The following is a 17,904-nucleotide window of genomic DNA, read 5'->3' on the forward strand; positions in this document are numbered from 1 at the left end:
CAGTAACACATCTTGTTCAAAGATAGTTTTGGGCATGTGTTTCTCCCCACTTAAAATCTTATAATCTCTGGGTGTGGTGTGATTACACAACTCGATATGAGCAAAAACGAAACCATCTTGGAATGGAATGTGCAATATTTTTGTACAAAAAAAAAAAATCTTTTCTGATACTGAAACATCGAACGTAAGCCAGAGAAATTTCAAACGAAATAAGCTTTTTCCAATGCGTTTTAATTTTTAAAACTGAAACTTGTCGAGATGATATCCAAATGAAATTTGGTGGGTTTTATAAGACCTAGTTTTTTTGACATGCAGTTAAGAATTTTATGTTCACCATAGGCGTACCCTCCATAGCATACATGTAATTTTTTGTAAGAAAAAAAATGGTACGCACTAAGATATTTAAAACTAAAAATCCCGCTAGACAAAACTGAAATTTACTTCATCACGATAATCGGTATAATAGAAAAGAAAAATTTGTTTCCGTTCAACCGAATAATGACAACAAAAGGGCTTCGACACGACGGGGGTAATTACCCAACCCAGAAAAATACTGACCTACAAATTTTTGAGCATATTTCTTATACAATTTTGCACCCGACAAATCGATAAACCTAGCTTTGTGGCTGATTCCAAGCATCTCATGAGTCGAGGCTGATGATAGGCACTCTTGGATTTCCACCGAGAACAGGAAAAAGATTATGATGCAGTGTGAGATAGAATCCCCTCATCGTTGTACACCGTAGCAAATAGGTCATTTGTGCTGGAGTGGAAGCCTAGGAAACGCTGATTATATAACCGAAAATCCCAATTGGATCAGACAAATATAATAGGAGATAACGCAGATATAAAATTGCAATTTTTGAAAAATGTCATTTCCAAGATGAAAATCTGAACGAACGGAGATAGGCTTTCGAAATTGCTTGCAATAAATTCAGCGTGTTCGAAAACCTAAATTTTCATACCAAACTTCCCAATATCGGACACTCTGTTTGGGAGAAAATAATTTTTTTTTGTTTTTCCACTTTTCATTTTCAAGTTGACTTCGAAGAGCTCTCTGGAGTGCAATTTCCAATTGAATCATCAACTGTTTGGTTTTCTAGAATCTTCAAAACCAATTCCATGCACTCCATATCCTAGGACAGTATAGAACATACTGATTTTTAGACATAGTATTCTCTAGCAACGCCTGAAGCCCTATTCTCATTCCACAGTGTAATGAACAACCATTGTATTAAGATTATTATATTTTCGTTTTTGTGTTGTGATAAACTTGTATTATTTTTTTGTTTTCAATAAAAAAAAATGTTTCACTACACGGGGTAGGAAACTGAGTAGCTGGAAGCATATACAGGGTGAGTCTTTGACTCGTACAAATACTTTACAGTAGATTTTTGAGGTCAAAGAAAACACTTTTTTCCTTTACCATTTTTTTCAAATCGGCTCGGTTTAAAAGATAGAGGTTGTTGAAAAACATAATTAAATGTTATTTTCAGTTCTCACAAACGGTTTCATCGAATGAAAAGAATTTCGGAATATAGTTTTCGAGTAATTTGGCGTTTATGAATAAAAAATATAGGTGAAATTCGAAAAATCAGTTACTTTGATCGCATGCAATTCTTTTAAAATCTATATCTTTTTAACAAGGCTAAATCGTAAAAAATATGGTACATGAAAAAAAAATTTCTTTTGACCTCAATAATCTACTGTAAAATATTTTTACAAAGCAAAGACTCGCCCTGTGTATAGATATATACACATTTATCAGGTCCGTCCGTCATTGAACTGGGTATAATCTGGTCAGCCTACATTGAACTCTAAAACACCGTTCAGGTCTTTTAGTCACATGTTTATCATTATATATACATAGTTCATTTTCATCAAACTTTCGAAATAAAACGAAATAAAACCTCAAAATTTTCAATCCACATGAAAATTCGTCATAACCATCAAGGTCGGCATTAGAATCTAGGATAATTTTGACAGTCTGGCAAGGATGTTGTACTTCTGACTGATGATGTCAGTTCATTGCGAAGTGGAATCGAGTATAAGGCCTGCCGCAGACATGCAATTTTTGGTTTTGCAACTGTTTAGTTGCAGAAGTTAGTACAATGCATTTATATGGGGCCGCGCAGACATGCAACTGAAAAGTTTTGCAATCGAATAGTTTCAGCCTCGACACAAACTAAGCGATTGCGTATGTGTGCGCCAACGAACCGCTTGCAATCAAACTGTTGCGCAACTGTAGAGAAACTGAATAGTTGCATGTCTGCGGCAAGCCTAAATGAGCTGCTTATCATCAGCACCAAAGATTATTTATAGAGAAGTACTCTATAATCTTTGATCAGCACATAAGTCTAATGCCTTGTACACATGAGAGCGTTAGACGCCGCGTTGAGCGCGCGTACATGTGTACGCTCCAATACCCAGTCTAGTAACCAGAACACAGTATAGACAGTCTATACTGTGATGAAACTAAAGTAAGAAACTGGGAAGCAGCTTCTGATTGGTGGCACCTTCAATGGCCGCCAAGCATGCGCAAAACTTCGAATTGCCGTCCGGTGGCCGGTGCCGGAATCGTAAATAAAGTGGCACAAGTATTACACGGCTTATCAGAAGGTTCTCATCTGTTTTCAAATTGTAGCGCAATTGAAATGTTTTAAATAATTTACCACACTTCTTATCACAATCAACAAGAGCCCTTCACAGTAGAATACAGAGACAACCTGTTGTCTCTGGTAGAATGTGTTTAGATGTTAATGGGTATTTTGGAACATTTGTCAAAACAATGCTATAATTAAAACTATATGTCCATGTCGGAAATTCGGTTCTGCTGTAAATACGTTATATTAAAAAAAATGGGCTTTTTAAAATTATTTTTACGTCTATAATACACACCTGGAGTTTTGGTGCGTTACTCCCGAATCAGCCTGTATATGAGCTTAGCCGTGTCACTGTTAGAGATCAGTCTTATTCACTTTATTATCAGATATATCGAGGTCGAGAGTCTGCTACAAAATTCGTCTACGTATGGAATATGATGAGTGAAAAGTCACACCTAGATACGTCAAAGTAACAGTCATATATTTTTTGTTAGTAAACAATAAGAGCTGCTGAGTTTTATCTTTATTCAACAAGAGACCATTTGATGCGAACCAATTTTGAGCACTCGACAGTTCAGAGTGTTTCTGCTTCCTGATTTTTCAATAAGAGCGGTGTCATCTGTACCTATAGCTGCAAAGCTGGTGAGCCTCCAAGTTTGCATGTAGATCATTCGTGAAAATACTGAATAATAATAAGGATAAATTCAGATACATACCACCCGCCGATATGAATATCGACAAGTGTTACGATCTGAATTGAGCTAGCCAATTTGCCATCGTCAAAGCCCCAAATGGAGTACGCTCCACCGAAGAAAAGCAGATGCTGACTATGGTTTCGGCCTCATTTGGCCTCATCAGAGCAACATAGCATTTTTCCACGGTGGAGAACGTTTGGAATTGATGGAACTTTATTCAATGTTGGCATGTTCCACTAGGTATTATTTACCCAGAGCGCCATCCAACATGAAACGGTGTCCGATTCATATGCTATTGTCTTCGTCTTGGTTTCTATCTGGAGGGGATTGAATCGGACACCGTTTCATGTTGGATGGCGCTCTGGGAAAATAATACCTATAGTATATCCAAATCCAAGAGGCCAGCGGTAAACATTTCAGCATGCAGTGATCACGCGTCAAGAACGTGATAACGCAGAGGTGTACTAATAAATTGAATTCCGAGAGCGTTATATTTTAAAACTTTTTGAGTGTTCCAGTTCCGGTGAAAAATATGTATGCTTATCTACGAGTCTCAGTAATGAACAATCAATCTAAAGTTCCCACTTTAATAAATACTATGTATATAAATGTGTAACAATATTTTTTTTGTAAAAGTGACTACCCCGTAGTGTCGTCAGAAGATGCAGAACTTTCCTCTAAGTTGACGATGACTGTTGTTATATCATCCATAATATTATCCAGTTTCCACATGTCTACCTCAACTTTTTGTTTGACATGTTTCACGCACTTTCTCCATCTTTCGGAAGTAACCCGTGAGAGAGCCTCTTGAAAAAGATTTTGGATGTCAGCCATTTTAAATGTGGTGTTTTTATCTGCCACAAAATTCTTGACATCGGCCCAAATCAATTCAATAGGGTTCAGTTCGCAGTGGTAGGGCGGTAATCTAAGTACAGTAATATTTTGGGCCTTTGCGCGGTTTCATCCACGATGTATTTTTCAAAGTTTTCTTTGTTCTGCCTGACTATCTGCAACTATTGCGCTTTTATGAGGTCAGGGGTGAAATCAATATTTTTCTCCCTCAACCATTGTTGGATATCACTCTTTCTGAATTGCGAATTAGGAATTTTTTCCATTTTCCTTGAATGGTAAGGAGCAATATCTAAAACTACTATAGAATTTTCCTCCAATTTAGGAAGTATACCCTCGACCACTTTTCGAAGGACTGACCATCCATTTCTTCATGGTAGTCACCAGTTTTTTTGGATTGGAAAGTCCAGAGTCCTCCAGTTAAAAAACCAGTGTCACTGCCAATATGATACACTATAATTCTTTGCCCTTTGCCTGGAAAAATATATTCACTTCATTTGAAAAAGAATGTTGAAATTGTTTTCCACCAAAAAGGTACTTACATCAAGTTTCACAAAACTTTGATTGCTCGATCAACGATTTGGCATTCGATTTCCCGAATCATTGAATCTTTCATATTTCCGAATATATTGGAGGAGTAGCAGTTGAGAATCATCAAATGGGCGTGTATAGATAATTATTTGGTGCAAGAATGATATTCAGAATGCTTATGACCAACTTATCGACTGAAAACTAATTGACGTTCATCCGTCAATCGATCGTTGATTCTCTGATCAAGCTTTATGAAACCGAGGGTTAAACTCAAAATTCAAGACCTTCCCAGTAGTATCCAGTAGATAATCCAGCAAGTAACGCTTGCCGAGAAGATGTAACTGTTTCATCGGTCCACACTTTGGATTTAGTATGACCGGCATTTACCCAAGTTTCATCCAAGCAGTAAATCTTCCTGTTTTCATCACGGAAGGTCCTAATTTTCGTGAGACAGTTTCTTCTCCAACATTTAATGTCGTCACGGTTCATTAAAAAACTGTTGCGTTGGCGACGTCCATATTTGAAATTAAGTTTTTTCAATATTATAGAGAAGGTACTCTTCTTAAAATTTGGCAAGTTCGAGTCTTCATTAACTATTTTTAATACTTTCTCTATAGTCGGGTGTTCATTTCTGAAGAAAAACTCGTGAACTTTTCGCCGTATTACATTTTTATCGAAATCTGATAAGGACTCCCATTTGGTGGTCCGATTTTGATTTGTTGCCGGCTATGATAGAACACCGGAATTTATGTATTTGGAAATAATTCTCCTAACACTTCGAGCTCCAATGCCAAGTCTCTCAGCAACTCGGAGTTCTACGTCCTTCAAACACATTCCTGCATTTTGAATAATCTCAATTTTATAAGTATTCAAAATCATATCTTTTATCTCGGCACTGAAGTGTCGTTTCAGACGTCTCTTTTTTGGAGGACTTAAGTCAACACGCGATTCCTCAGCAGTATCAGTACTTGACATTATTTAAATGCTTGTAACTTGAATAACTTGCTACACCTATAAACCAATTTACGAAAGAAAAAGCAATAAATGATCTCTGCAGTTCTGCACAACAATTCGCATACAATCAATGAATCAAACGTAATGCGGTTCTGCATTACTCCCACCTGCAAACATGGCGTTCCTGAAGCTTTGACCAATAAGAGGAGTACCTTAAATAAGATCACGCATTAGTCAGTTTGTTTACGCTGGCCTCTCGGATTTGGATAGACTATAGTAGAACATGCCAACATTGAATAAAGTTCCATCAATTCCAAACGTTCTCCACCGTGGAAAAATGCTATGTTGCTCTGATGAGGCCAAATGAGGCCGAAACCATGGTCAGCATCTGCGTTTCTTCGGTGGAGCGTACTCCATTTGGGGCTTTGACGATGGCAAATTGGCTAGCTCAATTCAGATCGTAACACTTGTCGATATTCATATCGGCGGGTGGTATGCATCTGAATTTATCCTTATTATTGTATTCATTGTCATTTAGGCGTTATCATTCTTTCATATTGAATAATATCGGGCCGATAATTTAACCCTGTGGAGTGTGGAACCTCATAGTGATCTCCGTCCACTCCACCACTTGAAACCTCTTTCTCAGGTAGAACAGGACCTGTAGCTCTTGTGGAAAGACTTCTTGTTCAAAGCAATCAATAAGTATTAAACACAATGTAAGTGTACGTTAATGGGATTCAGGAAGGTGAAAAAATCAGCAAATCTTAGCTAATGTCAACGTTACGCAACATATATTGACGCTTCTTCAGGGCTAAAAATACAGAATATAAATAAAAAATATTAATTAAATAATAAAAATAAATACGAAAAACGACAACACACACAGAAGAACACAAATCAACATGAATGTAATAAAATAGGCAATTGCAGAGTCACGATCCGCACTGAGACACACTTACCGAAGCCAAATTATGCTTTCAAAAAATACAAGGTACAAGAAGAGACAGCAAACAGTGATACATTGAAAAGCTTATTGTTTTGTAGCGCGTTCGACATCACTTCAACCGTCGAATGAAATTTGTCAACTGAAGGAGACAGAAATCAAATGAACATACACAGTGCCACCCGCATATATGACCCACTAACAGATAACAGACCGAACCCCTTATCGTTTTCTGGTTTTGAAAACTTCCAAAACGTTCTCATGTACGGAACTCAAATTCTGAGTGTCCACTCTATTATTAACTGTCTCGTTCAGCCTTATAAATATCATTTCGCTAATATTGCGCTTTCACCAGTTGTCCTCAAAATCCAGAATATTGAAACTGTCGAAATCAAACTGATGCTGCTCTTGAAAATGATGATTAGCTAAAGCAGTTTTTGAATCTTTATTTCTGTTAGCCTCGTTGCAATCATATCTGCGCTGTCTGATTCTGTTATTTAAAAGTTGTTTAGTTTGACCAACATAACATTTAGGGCAATTCATGCAAGTTTTCAAAACTAGAAAACGATAAAAGGTTCGGTCTGTTTTCTGATAGTGGGACATATGCGGGTGGTAGTGTGTATATTCATTTGATTTCTGTCTCCTTCAGTTGACGAATTTCATTCGACGGTTGAAGTGATGTCGAACGCGCTACAAAACAATAAGTTTTTCAATGTATCACTGTTTGCTGTTTCTTCTTGTACCATCTATTTTTTGAAAGCATAATTTGGCTTTGGTAAGTGTGTCTCAGTGCGGATCGTGACTCTGCAATTGTCTATTTTATTATATTCATGTTGATTTGTGTTCTTCTGTGTGTGTTGTCGTTTTTCGACAATATATGTTGCGAAACGTTGGCATTAGCTAAGATTTGCTGATTTTTTCACCTTCCTAATTCCCATTAACGTACACTTACATGATGTTAAGAGGAAGTGAGCTTTTGAGATTAAACACAATGGCTGCTTTATATGTTGAACTATCTGAGTGAGGAGCGTCGCTGAAATACCGTAGAATAGTTCATTAGTTTATTTTTCAGCTTTTCTGTTGAAATCACAATTTCTTCCTCCGAAGTTGGATTCAAATATTCATGGTGTTTACTATTGAGGTTTTCAAGCAACTCGCCTGAAGGGTTCACAGATAGCCGCACCTTTCCATGTATGTGTTCACCAACGGATACAAAATGCTAGTTTAAATAAGTTTCTACAGGTATATTGTATGAGCAAATCTGACATTTTTCTGTGTGGTTCTCAAAGTTTTATAATGTGCACGAATCGGTTAATCTTTCCCTACTACTTCAGCGATTCTATGAATCGGTGAATATTCTTATCATTAATTTGCCTTCTGATTTTATACTTAGATCTCATTTTCAGCTTTTATTTTGTCCGTTTGTATCTTCAGAATATTATAGTCCGATAAAGAGGGCTCATAAGTATCCTGTACACACTGGCTCTTCGTCATATGATCATGTCATCTATAGGTCCTTCACTCTGTGTCCGTCCTAAGTGTCGTGTATTCACTCCACTCCACTTTGATCAGCTGTTTGTCAGTGTAATTACGGAAACGAATGAAAAAGTTTGTGTATCTATGAGTAAAAGAGCTCGTTATTATTTTTGTGCTCAAATAATAGTTACTTATACAACAGGTGAGGTAAATGAATGTTTATTCATGTATACTCTATGTAGAGTATACGAGACACGGTACACGGATGATAGCGTATAGACCCATCCGAACCCCAGTGGAGTCTTAACTCTTCGGAACATATCGAATGCAGCGACTCATACGAACATTTTGGCAACATCGCAAAATTGTGGGTTTGTCTTAATCGAATTAAACTGCGCATGTCGCTCAGGTGTTCGGGTTGAAAAGTTTCCACGAACCTCGTGTACGCATACACATTATGACATGTCGAACCTTAAACAATTTCATTAGTGGTAACATCGGCTACATTTTCACGATGGGCGATATTCATCTTGCCGATCTCCAGCCCCAAATGTACATGAGGTATATCATACCCGTGCGAGTAAATTTTTTCTGTCGAACAGGATATTTGGCCAGTGGACTCTTTACCAGAGAGTGTTGTGGATTCCAAGAGTGTGAACTCATTTAAAAACTGATTAGGCTGCATATCTTTTTAGCATTTAATATTTCCATTTATCTCCTAAGTGTCTTTTTTTTACCCTCTGTATGAGATTTATGGTCCGATTGGCCTCGTCTCAACATCTATTGTAATAACAATAATCTCAATATTTATTGTAATAATAATAATAATAATAATAATAACATATGTCAAAATAAGTTTATTTCAAAAACTACAAAAACAATAAATCAGAAGAATAAAATCATATTCTGTATGTAAGTTACTACTAGTTAATTCATTTTAAGTAGCTCCTCAAATACTGTTTCAGAGATAGGTTCAGAAACCATTAATTTAATATTCGAGAAATAAGAATCTTGAACAAAATCTAATATTCATAAAATTAAGTAGTAAGAGCAGTTGAATATCACAAACTTCATTCCACAAATTTCATATTGGTGATGAGGTAGTAATATTTTGATCCAAATTTATAATCTCGGTGAGCTGCTTTGAGGAATACATTTCCATTTTGGCCGCCAGAGGAGCAGTTAGAATATAAAAATACATGTAAAAAATAATTGCTCAACATCAAATAGACAAAATTATGTTCAGACTAATCAATATCAAATAACTAGATTACTTAGTGTGATGAAATTGTACTTAACAAACAACTAATGATCTTTTGATCTCAAAATATTTTTGATTGGTTGGATTTGGGAAAAGATTGTCTCAATAATTGCTCTTTTAAGAACACAACTGTGCATATGGCAAGTTCATACAATTCCGGCATCTTGACACATACTCCTGAAAATAGTTGGACCTTTTAATAGATTTTGTGGAGTATCAAACTCGACAATAATTCCTTTATCTAAAACTATAACCCTGTCTGAATCCATGATAGTATTCAATCTATGTGCAATTGTAAGTACTGTGCATTCTTTGAATTCTCTTCGAATTGTACTTTGGATGAGATCATCTGTTTCAAGATCAACAGCAGCTGTAGCTTCGTCCAATATTAAAATTTTAGTTTTGCGTAGTAGGGCCCTAGCTAAGCATATCAATTGTCTTTGACCAACCGATAGATTTTCTCCGCCTTCTGTGACTTCATGGGACAAAGCAGCAGGAAGAGCTACAAAACATTTCAAGTGAACAACATTTTTTTATCGAGAAGAAAGTATAATTAAAACTACTATAAGAAATATCAGTAACCTCGATTACTTGAGGTCATACAATTTCTAATAAATCTTAGTAATCCTATGAAAGCAGATGAACAAGGCAGCTTGGAAGTTTCTATCAAATGCAAGTTTTAAATGATCTTATTTCTGCATTTCAAGAAAATGTTTTCAAATGTACTAGGCGGAAAAACTATTCGGCGTTTGCAACTTTTTTTTACGAATCACGCTATATGTTTTTACAGCCTTCCAAAAGCCTTCAACTTTTTCATTCAGACTATATCATTCCGATTGGCAATTTTCCTTAACTCCAAAATCGAATACCTTCTTAAAACCGATGACATTTTCCGTTTTCCTTGTCAAATGTGATTACCAATTTTGGCATATATCACTATGAAAATATTTGCAATATATGAAGAATTGAATCGCCGATGTCAACCCGTCGTTATTTTTATCGAAATATGACGAAAAACCGTCGAAAAATGATTGTGAAAACAAGTTTTATTGCACCAAAGTTCAAGTTTTTTTTCTCATAAAAAACAACTAAATTGGAAAAAAAAGGTATATAGATTCATCAATTACCTATGAGGATTTAAATCAAATATATTTCGAAATTTAGGAAAACAGCCAATTGCGCGAGTGTCCAAACAAAAACATAAAAGAGAAAAAAATCCGGCGTTGAGATTTTCCTAGCCAGTGCCGTTGAACCTTCATTTTGTAGGGAATAATTTACTTTGATTTTCTTTTCACGCTACTTCAAGATAGAATTTTCTTATATTTTTTTTCTCCTTCTGTGTGCAAGTTCCCGACGTGAGTTTCCATCAAACCGCCCAGAAACCATAAGTAAGACAGCACTCCGTAATTATTATCTTGGAACCTCAGCATCCAATTTCACCCGTCCTAAGCCACAGTTTCAGTTCCACCCTACTGTTAGTACGATACCCTGCTAGTGTGTATACAAGTGGGGTACAGAACGCACTTTGGGGTGGCTACCCTTCCTTGATTTTTCCCTTTCTTTCCATTAATCACCCCTACTGTAAGTAAGATACTCTGTTGGTGTGGATACCCGGGGGGTGCAGAAAGCACCTAGGGGTGAGCCGTCGTAAGTGTGTGCCATCTTATTTCAACCCCTAACCTTGCTGAGCTCCGATACTTTTTCGTTAGTCGAGATTGATAACAGAAACATCTGAGTTTTGTCTGTCACACTACAAATGCGTTTTCTCGAATACCCTTCTCATTGCAAAATATTTTTCTGAAATGCAAAAATAAGGTCTCTTGACACCCGCATTCGAACGAAACATGTAATTTGACTTTAGCTATTACAGTAACCCGAAGTACAATTGCTAAATCATGTATACTAAACTAACCTTGGACGAAACTTTTTAAATGTGCTTGCTCCAGAGCTTTCCAAACTTCTTCATCTGAATGAGCATCGAAAGGATCTAAGTTCATCCGCAGGGAACCAGAAAACAGCACTGCATCTTGAGGGATGATTGTTAATCTTGAACGAAGAGAGTGCAAACCTATTTCAGAAATATTGACACCATCAATTTCTATGGCTCCCTCAGCAGCTTCAATTATTCTGAAAAAAAAAACAGATAAGGAAAATTGAAAGGATGGGTTTTTTATGTATGTGTGCAAAATGAACATAATTTAGGAAATTAGGCTGTAGGTCCTTTCGTTTGTATAAAAAGTGTAGCACTTTTCTGCACTCGATTTGACTACACCAGTGTAGAGGAAGTGTAGTTTGTCTACACATAGTCAAAAGGAGATGTAGATAAACTACACCTCCTCTACACTGGTGTAAATTCAAACAGCAAACGAATACTAAAATCGAGTGCTACACGCTACACTTTTTATGCAAACGTAAGGACCTTGTGTCTCTATCCATTATTGGTTAAATGTCTGTCCGTGTAAAACTCTGTGTAAACTCTCTTGTAAAACTTATGTGTAAAACTTTTATATTAGGCTTGCTACATATTGAATACGACACAGCAGATCCTAGCCTAGCGGAATGTTGTAACAAACTCAATGAAATAGCACGCCGCATATTTGGCCAAGCGCATATAGAAACGCAGGTTAGTGAGATGACGCAGCGTGAGTTTTTGTAAAACATAGAAAAGAACAAGACCGCGCAAATAAAGCATGAGAGTGACTTGTCAGATAGTACGTGCAGCGCAGGAAAAAGTTGCGTCACAATGCGTCACCTCACCAACCTGCGCCTGGCCAAAGATGTAGCAGAGCAGAGGCCTACGCGACATAGTAGCAGAGTACTCTGTTTGACCCGCGTCAGTTGTGGTGTGAGCAGTTTCCTCTGCAAAGTGGCTATGTTTGCTTTATTCATTAAATAGTTATGAATTTGAAGAAATGAGTTGTTGAATTAATGCGTGAAAATAAAGTTTTTGCACGATACAAGTCACAACGGCTAGATGCGTACACATTACAAAGTTAAAATCTAGAAGGAGATTGGCGAAAAATTGAATTATTCCAACGGTAATATCTCGTCACACATTCAAATGTATGTATTCTGATGACATCAAAATAAAATCTAATAATAATAAATTTTGAAAATAGGTTGTAATTCTGTGTAATTCAAACTCGATTTTAGTATTCGTTCACACCAGTGTAAAGGATGTGTAGTTCATCTACAGGAGTCTGATGTAGACTCCGAAACGTTGCGAAGTTTACCATAACGTTCCATTTTTCATTTATTGTCAGGCAACAATTTTTTTTTGCTCCAGACAAATTAGTATTATTATTTACGCAGGAGCAAATCTATTATTTCAATTTATTAACTTATTTTGTTTCAGAGATGTTTTCGATTTGGACAAGAACTTTAAAAAATTTTACATAACTTAAACAAGAGCAATAAATTAAATGTATTAGAGAACAAAAAATAGCCAAGTTGGAGTTAGATCCGCATATAGATTGTTTAAATGAACAAATTAGTTCCCACTATAAAGAAGCAGCTAAAAGACTATTCAATTGTTTGATTGAAGTGTTGATTTCTTTTCGGCATTTGTCACGTTTGTTGTTAATCGTTTGAATATGTGCAGATGACACTACATGTATTGATTTTGAGTATTCATTGTTGATAATTGGATAGGGTGGAAAAAGAACTGTATTCATATTTTTTGATTTCACGAGAGAGTTTTATTGTGTTTTCATCAGTGTGATGTATATATTAGAAAGACTTTATGTGAATTTTGTGGTATTGTCATGTAAGTTTTACTGTTCTTTCATTTTAGATTATTAACATCAAATTTTATATCAACTTACAGTTTTGCCCCTTGATGATGGTTAGATAACCGAAACGCGTCGGGCTTGAATGCATTAAAATTTTGTGGAGTTCAAGGACTTTTATATTTTTAATTATGATTGAGAAAAATCTTTGCCCTGGAGAAATCTATGACAGACTTGATAACAACTGTTCATTCTTTGATCCATAATTTCCAAAAGTGAACTCTCGGAATCGTGGGAGAAAAAATATTATTCTCAAGACAGAAAATAATAAATTTTTGTATAGGTGTATAATTCTATACACCTAATTATACTTGTACATATAAGTATTCTTATGTTTTACTCACCTAAAAAGTGATAGTGTCAGACTTGATTTTCCAGCTCCAGTTCTTCCAACGATACCGACTTTCTCTCCGCCCGTGATATTGAAAGAAAGCTTTTTCAGGACCAAATCCAATCCCGGACGATACCTCACGCTTAAATCTCTGAACGCAACGTTACCAACTTCGGGCCAAGAGTTGTTTGGTGCTTTGTTTTCAATTACCCAAGGTGCTTCCTGTGGCGCTTCGGCATATTCTTTTATACGTTCCACAGCTACAATATTAGTCTCCACGTCTGACGTCATCCTCACTAACCAATTCAACGTTTGAGTTATCTGAATCAAAGCTTAAATTGTCATTCACTGCCATCTATTATTGTGGGAAATATGTTTTATAAAGGGAGTTTCTGGATCTGGGTCTTCCTGGCAGAATATAGACCTTATCAAGATAATAATTTCACCAAATATCGCCGATAAAACAATCAAAACGGCAAAGCTACCATTCCCCCAATTTGTGTGGAATTGTGTGGATGTTCGAGTACGAGACTAATGTCCATCAAAAACAAAACCACAAAAAAATCATATAAATGAAAATAGAAAGGAGGTACTTCAGTGTGTTCCTTATTATAATTTGTTGTGCCTTGAGGTTCGCTGTATTGTTCTTCCTTGTTGTCCCCTGAGATAATTCCTGGACTGGAAAACCCTGATGATGATCTTCTGATTGGCCGAAAGCGCTTGGTTTCGACAAATTATAATAAAGAACACAATGAAGTACCTATTTTCTTTTTCATCTATTATATCGTATTGTGCACAACCATCATTGCCAAAAAAAAGGCCATGATGGATCATTTGTCTAGTTCACTTCGTGTTTGTTATGAACTTAGCCATTGGGAATACTTGGTAAAAGTTTTAGAGCCTTTGGTAGCACCTATGGATCGATAATAGGTTTGTTCGTAGAGTGGTTTGCAACGGTTGTGAACTGTACAGAGCAAGCGCAATTCCATTTTAGGGTAGCGAAAATCCAATTACGCTTGCTCTGTACAGTTCATAACCGTTGTGAACTACTCTACGAACAAGCCTATTATACAGTGTGTTGAAGAAGCAAAATTCTGCAAATTATTATTTACAATATTATGAGGAAAGCTGTTTTTTATATACTTCAGGTAGATCACAGGATATTAAATTTAAAAGATATGTATGTTGTTTGAGAGAGTAGGTGTATACATGACATGGCGCAACTTTACAATTTCAAATATTGGGAAAAAAATGAACTGTCCTATTAAAAATAAAGATGCTTCAGAGATTTTTCTCATGTAGACACAGAAAAAATTATGAAAATTGAGTTTGTCATTCGAACAAACACCCATAACAAACTGAACACCGTGGAGACCGCCAATATTCTTATTTTGTTAAATTCAAGTGAGATCAAGTACCAGAACTTAACAATTGACATCGTTCTCTACGTTCTAAAATAATTTTCGTTGAAAATTTTCCGGTTTTGGTGAATACACTGCTCAACAATTGAAGTAGAAAATCGAGAGAAAACCCTTGCACTTGATTAAATTTTCAGTATTGCTGTACATACCATGGGCGTTGGCGTAATACACACACATTCAAAATATGGTGCTCATGCTCATGACATATAATGGCTCAGTTAAAGAAACTCTCTTCCTTGTAGTTATGTATGTATGTTTATGATTTTTTTTGTGATCCATATATGCGATAATGAGCTTTTGCAACTCATCTGGTGTTGAATTATTGTATCCAATTATGGATTAATTTTCACGTGTTTAATATGAGTTTATAAGGCGTCCATCTTGAACAATTAGTCGTTAAACGAAGGTTTAACTCAACAAGAAATTTCTAACCGTCTAAGGATTCCGCAAAGTGCAGATAGTGTAAGTGATATCGTACTAGTGGAAGTGCTGCACACAAATGGGGTTTGAAGAGTAAGAGCACAAAATTCGCTTATACGGTAAACTGCACGACGAAATCCCTTCTTCACAGCGTCCCGAATTATGTTCTTCATAGCATCCAGAATTTCCTTCTTCACAGCTTTTCAATCCGTCAAGAGGGTCAAGAAGATCCGCCAGGCATTTCAAAGTAGGAAGGAACGGCGTGTTAAATATCGATGGGTTGCGAACATAATGGAAATACTGACTGTTCACGGATGAGTCCATATTTCGCTTAGAATATAGAATAACAGATAGGAGCATATTGCTCATTTCAATTTGACCGGAATAGAGGAGAAATATGGCCGACATATATTTCCGTTTCAACAGTGGCGTAGGACAATGAAGTTTCCAAAAAACTAACTTCAATAGTCAGTTGATTCTGATTAAACGTAAAGTCAGAAGCTTTTTCACGCTCGTTCAAATTGATAATCAAAGCGGAAATTCACCCCGCCTAACACTGCTTGGCCATAAACTTAATGGTATTAAGGTCTATGACTTATCATCACCTACGCCCATTTAGTGTTATTGTCATGGGATAACCTTGTTATGTCATGAAATTCAGAAACTCATAATTAATACCTGATATTCAGCTTAAAAAAATCACCTACCTATGAATTATTCAAGCTAAAATATCCAAAATCCTTATTTCCAGCAAATTTCAAGAATCCAAATTACCGAAATTAAGTTAAAACATCACTTTGTTTATTTGGCTACAGATAACAGAATCATTTGACTTCCAAGTCTGCCACTTTTCAAATCAGAACTTGGAAGACCAATATGGCCGTTTCCGTCGCACAATTTCTGTCACATTTATTCGAAAAAGCTCCTTCCTGATTTTCTATGTTCTAAGATATTTCGTCTGTTTTAGTCGAATAATGAACATCTCATGACGCCAACAAGTCTTTGCGGTTAGTGCCAAATATTCGTTTGAGGAGGCATGGTTTTAATGGGCGCACAGATCTTATTATTCTCATGAACGCAACCATGTCAGCGGTAAAGTATCGTCAATCGAATGTAGAACATATGATTGCTCCCTTGGCAGAAGCATTCTGCGACACTTTTATGTTGATGGACGATACTGCTTCTCCAAACACGGCCAGAATGACCGCGTGTCATCAACCCAATAAGGCCCGCAGCCTCTCCAGACCAAAATTCTATTGAACATGTCTGGTCTGTAATATCAAAGCAATTATACCTTTTACACACCGAATTTCGTGTAGTTATCTCCAAAAACAAATGAGTTATGAAGAAAAAATGATAATCTTCATTTTCAGTTTTTTCGAGATATCTCAGGAACCATCAGAGATATTTGGGAACTGTTTACACCCACCTACTCATCCTTGAATAACACAACTTTTTTGTAGGTTAAGCTACCCTGTATTTCTAACGGTTTTCGATATCCCTGTAGTCCCCCTCTAAATAGTTCTAACCCTGTATATTATTACATGTGTGCAAATTATCCACTTCAATTTTTGAGCAGTGTAGTTGAAAGTTGTTCTTGCAATTTCTTCATGAATTATCAACTTAAAAAAACAAAACATTTTTTCAACAACAAGAGATATTATCAGATAACTCTGAAATAGTAGTACGAGGCTTGAAATAAAAATTAGTTTTTTCAAAATCTTCTCGACGTGGTTCAGGCATTGTGTTGCCACGAAATCTAGAACTATTCATTTTTATGATGAAGTACAAAACAAGGTAACACAGATGAATCCTCAGATATAAAATGCGCAATGAGCAGACTGAAACCGAAGAGTTAGTTTCTGCCATTAGATCTTTCATAGTAGACAACAAAAAATATAAATTCATCGAATTTGAAAGTGAATTAAAGTATGTATACAATGAATAATTCAATTTTGGCCATTGTTGAATTCTTCAATGAGAAATACAATTATTGTAAACTCTGTCGAAACTCGATGAACAAGAAACGTGAGGCTTATTCTGAAATCAACTTACCTGCAAAGCGTAGCTGACAGATAGTCCAACGAGTCCTGCATCAATGCTATCTCTTCCCCAGACAGCAAATAGAGCAGCAAATAAAATAATGACGTTTCCTACCATTTCTAACCTCACAGCCAACCATCTGTTGGCAATAACACTTGGGTAGCAACACATCTGGTTTGTGTTCACCTTATTGTCGGACTCCAATATGAATCTATCCTCCTGACAATATGCCCTTATTACAGAAGCTCCCGTAATAGTTTCTCCAAAATGTGAGTATATAGGAGACCTCGACACCGATTCTAATCGTTTCAATTGCCTGGATGTCTCAACGTAGTAGCGTTGGAAAACGTAATAAATGATACCAACAACCAGAATAACTATTACAAATGCTGGAGATGAATAACTGATAACAAATAACGTTCCTAGGACCTGAAATGATATAGTTGAATTATGTGTTCTTAAACATAATTTCAGACCTTGTTGAACACTTTTATACAGTAATTAAGTTAAGGTTTCTGAATTACAGTATTTTCACAAGGATAACTCATTTAACCACTACAATTGTTTCGCTATTACAATAGAATCT

The 17,904-nt window shown here is 36.2% G+C and overlaps 1 protein-coding gene across 4 annotated transcripts in view; it reads right to left on the reverse strand.

The window, feature by feature from the left end:
• Positions 1 to 8,896: 8,896 nt before the first annotated feature.
• The window catches only part of LOC123313699 (multidrug resistance-associated protein 1), a 48,766-nt gene continuing 39,758 nt past the window's right edge, over positions 8,897 to 17,904 (reverse strand). For all 4 annotated transcript variants that reach the window (XM_044898682.1, XM_044898681.1, XM_044898680.1 and 1 more), the window contains exons 13-16: positions 17,331 to 17,747; positions 13,448 to 13,755; positions 11,228 to 11,442; positions 8,897 to 9,817 (exon numbers count right to left, since the gene is read on the reverse strand). In XM_044898682.1, the coding sequence (XP_044754617.1) occupies positions 9,462 to 9,817; positions 11,228 to 11,442; positions 13,448 to 13,755; positions 17,331 to 17,747 (1,296 nt within the window). In that variant the 3' untranslated portion in view covers positions 8,897 to 9,461. The remainder of the gene's footprint in view (positions 9,818 to 11,227; positions 11,443 to 13,447; positions 13,756 to 17,330; positions 17,748 to 17,904) is intronic.

Source organism: Coccinella septempunctata, chromosome 5, assembly GCF_907165205.1.
Source record: "Coccinella septempunctata chromosome 5, icCocSept1.1, whole genome shotgun sequence".
In the NCBI taxonomy this organism is placed as follows: domain Eukaryota; kingdom Metazoa; phylum Arthropoda; class Insecta; order Coleoptera; family Coccinellidae; genus Coccinella; species Coccinella septempunctata.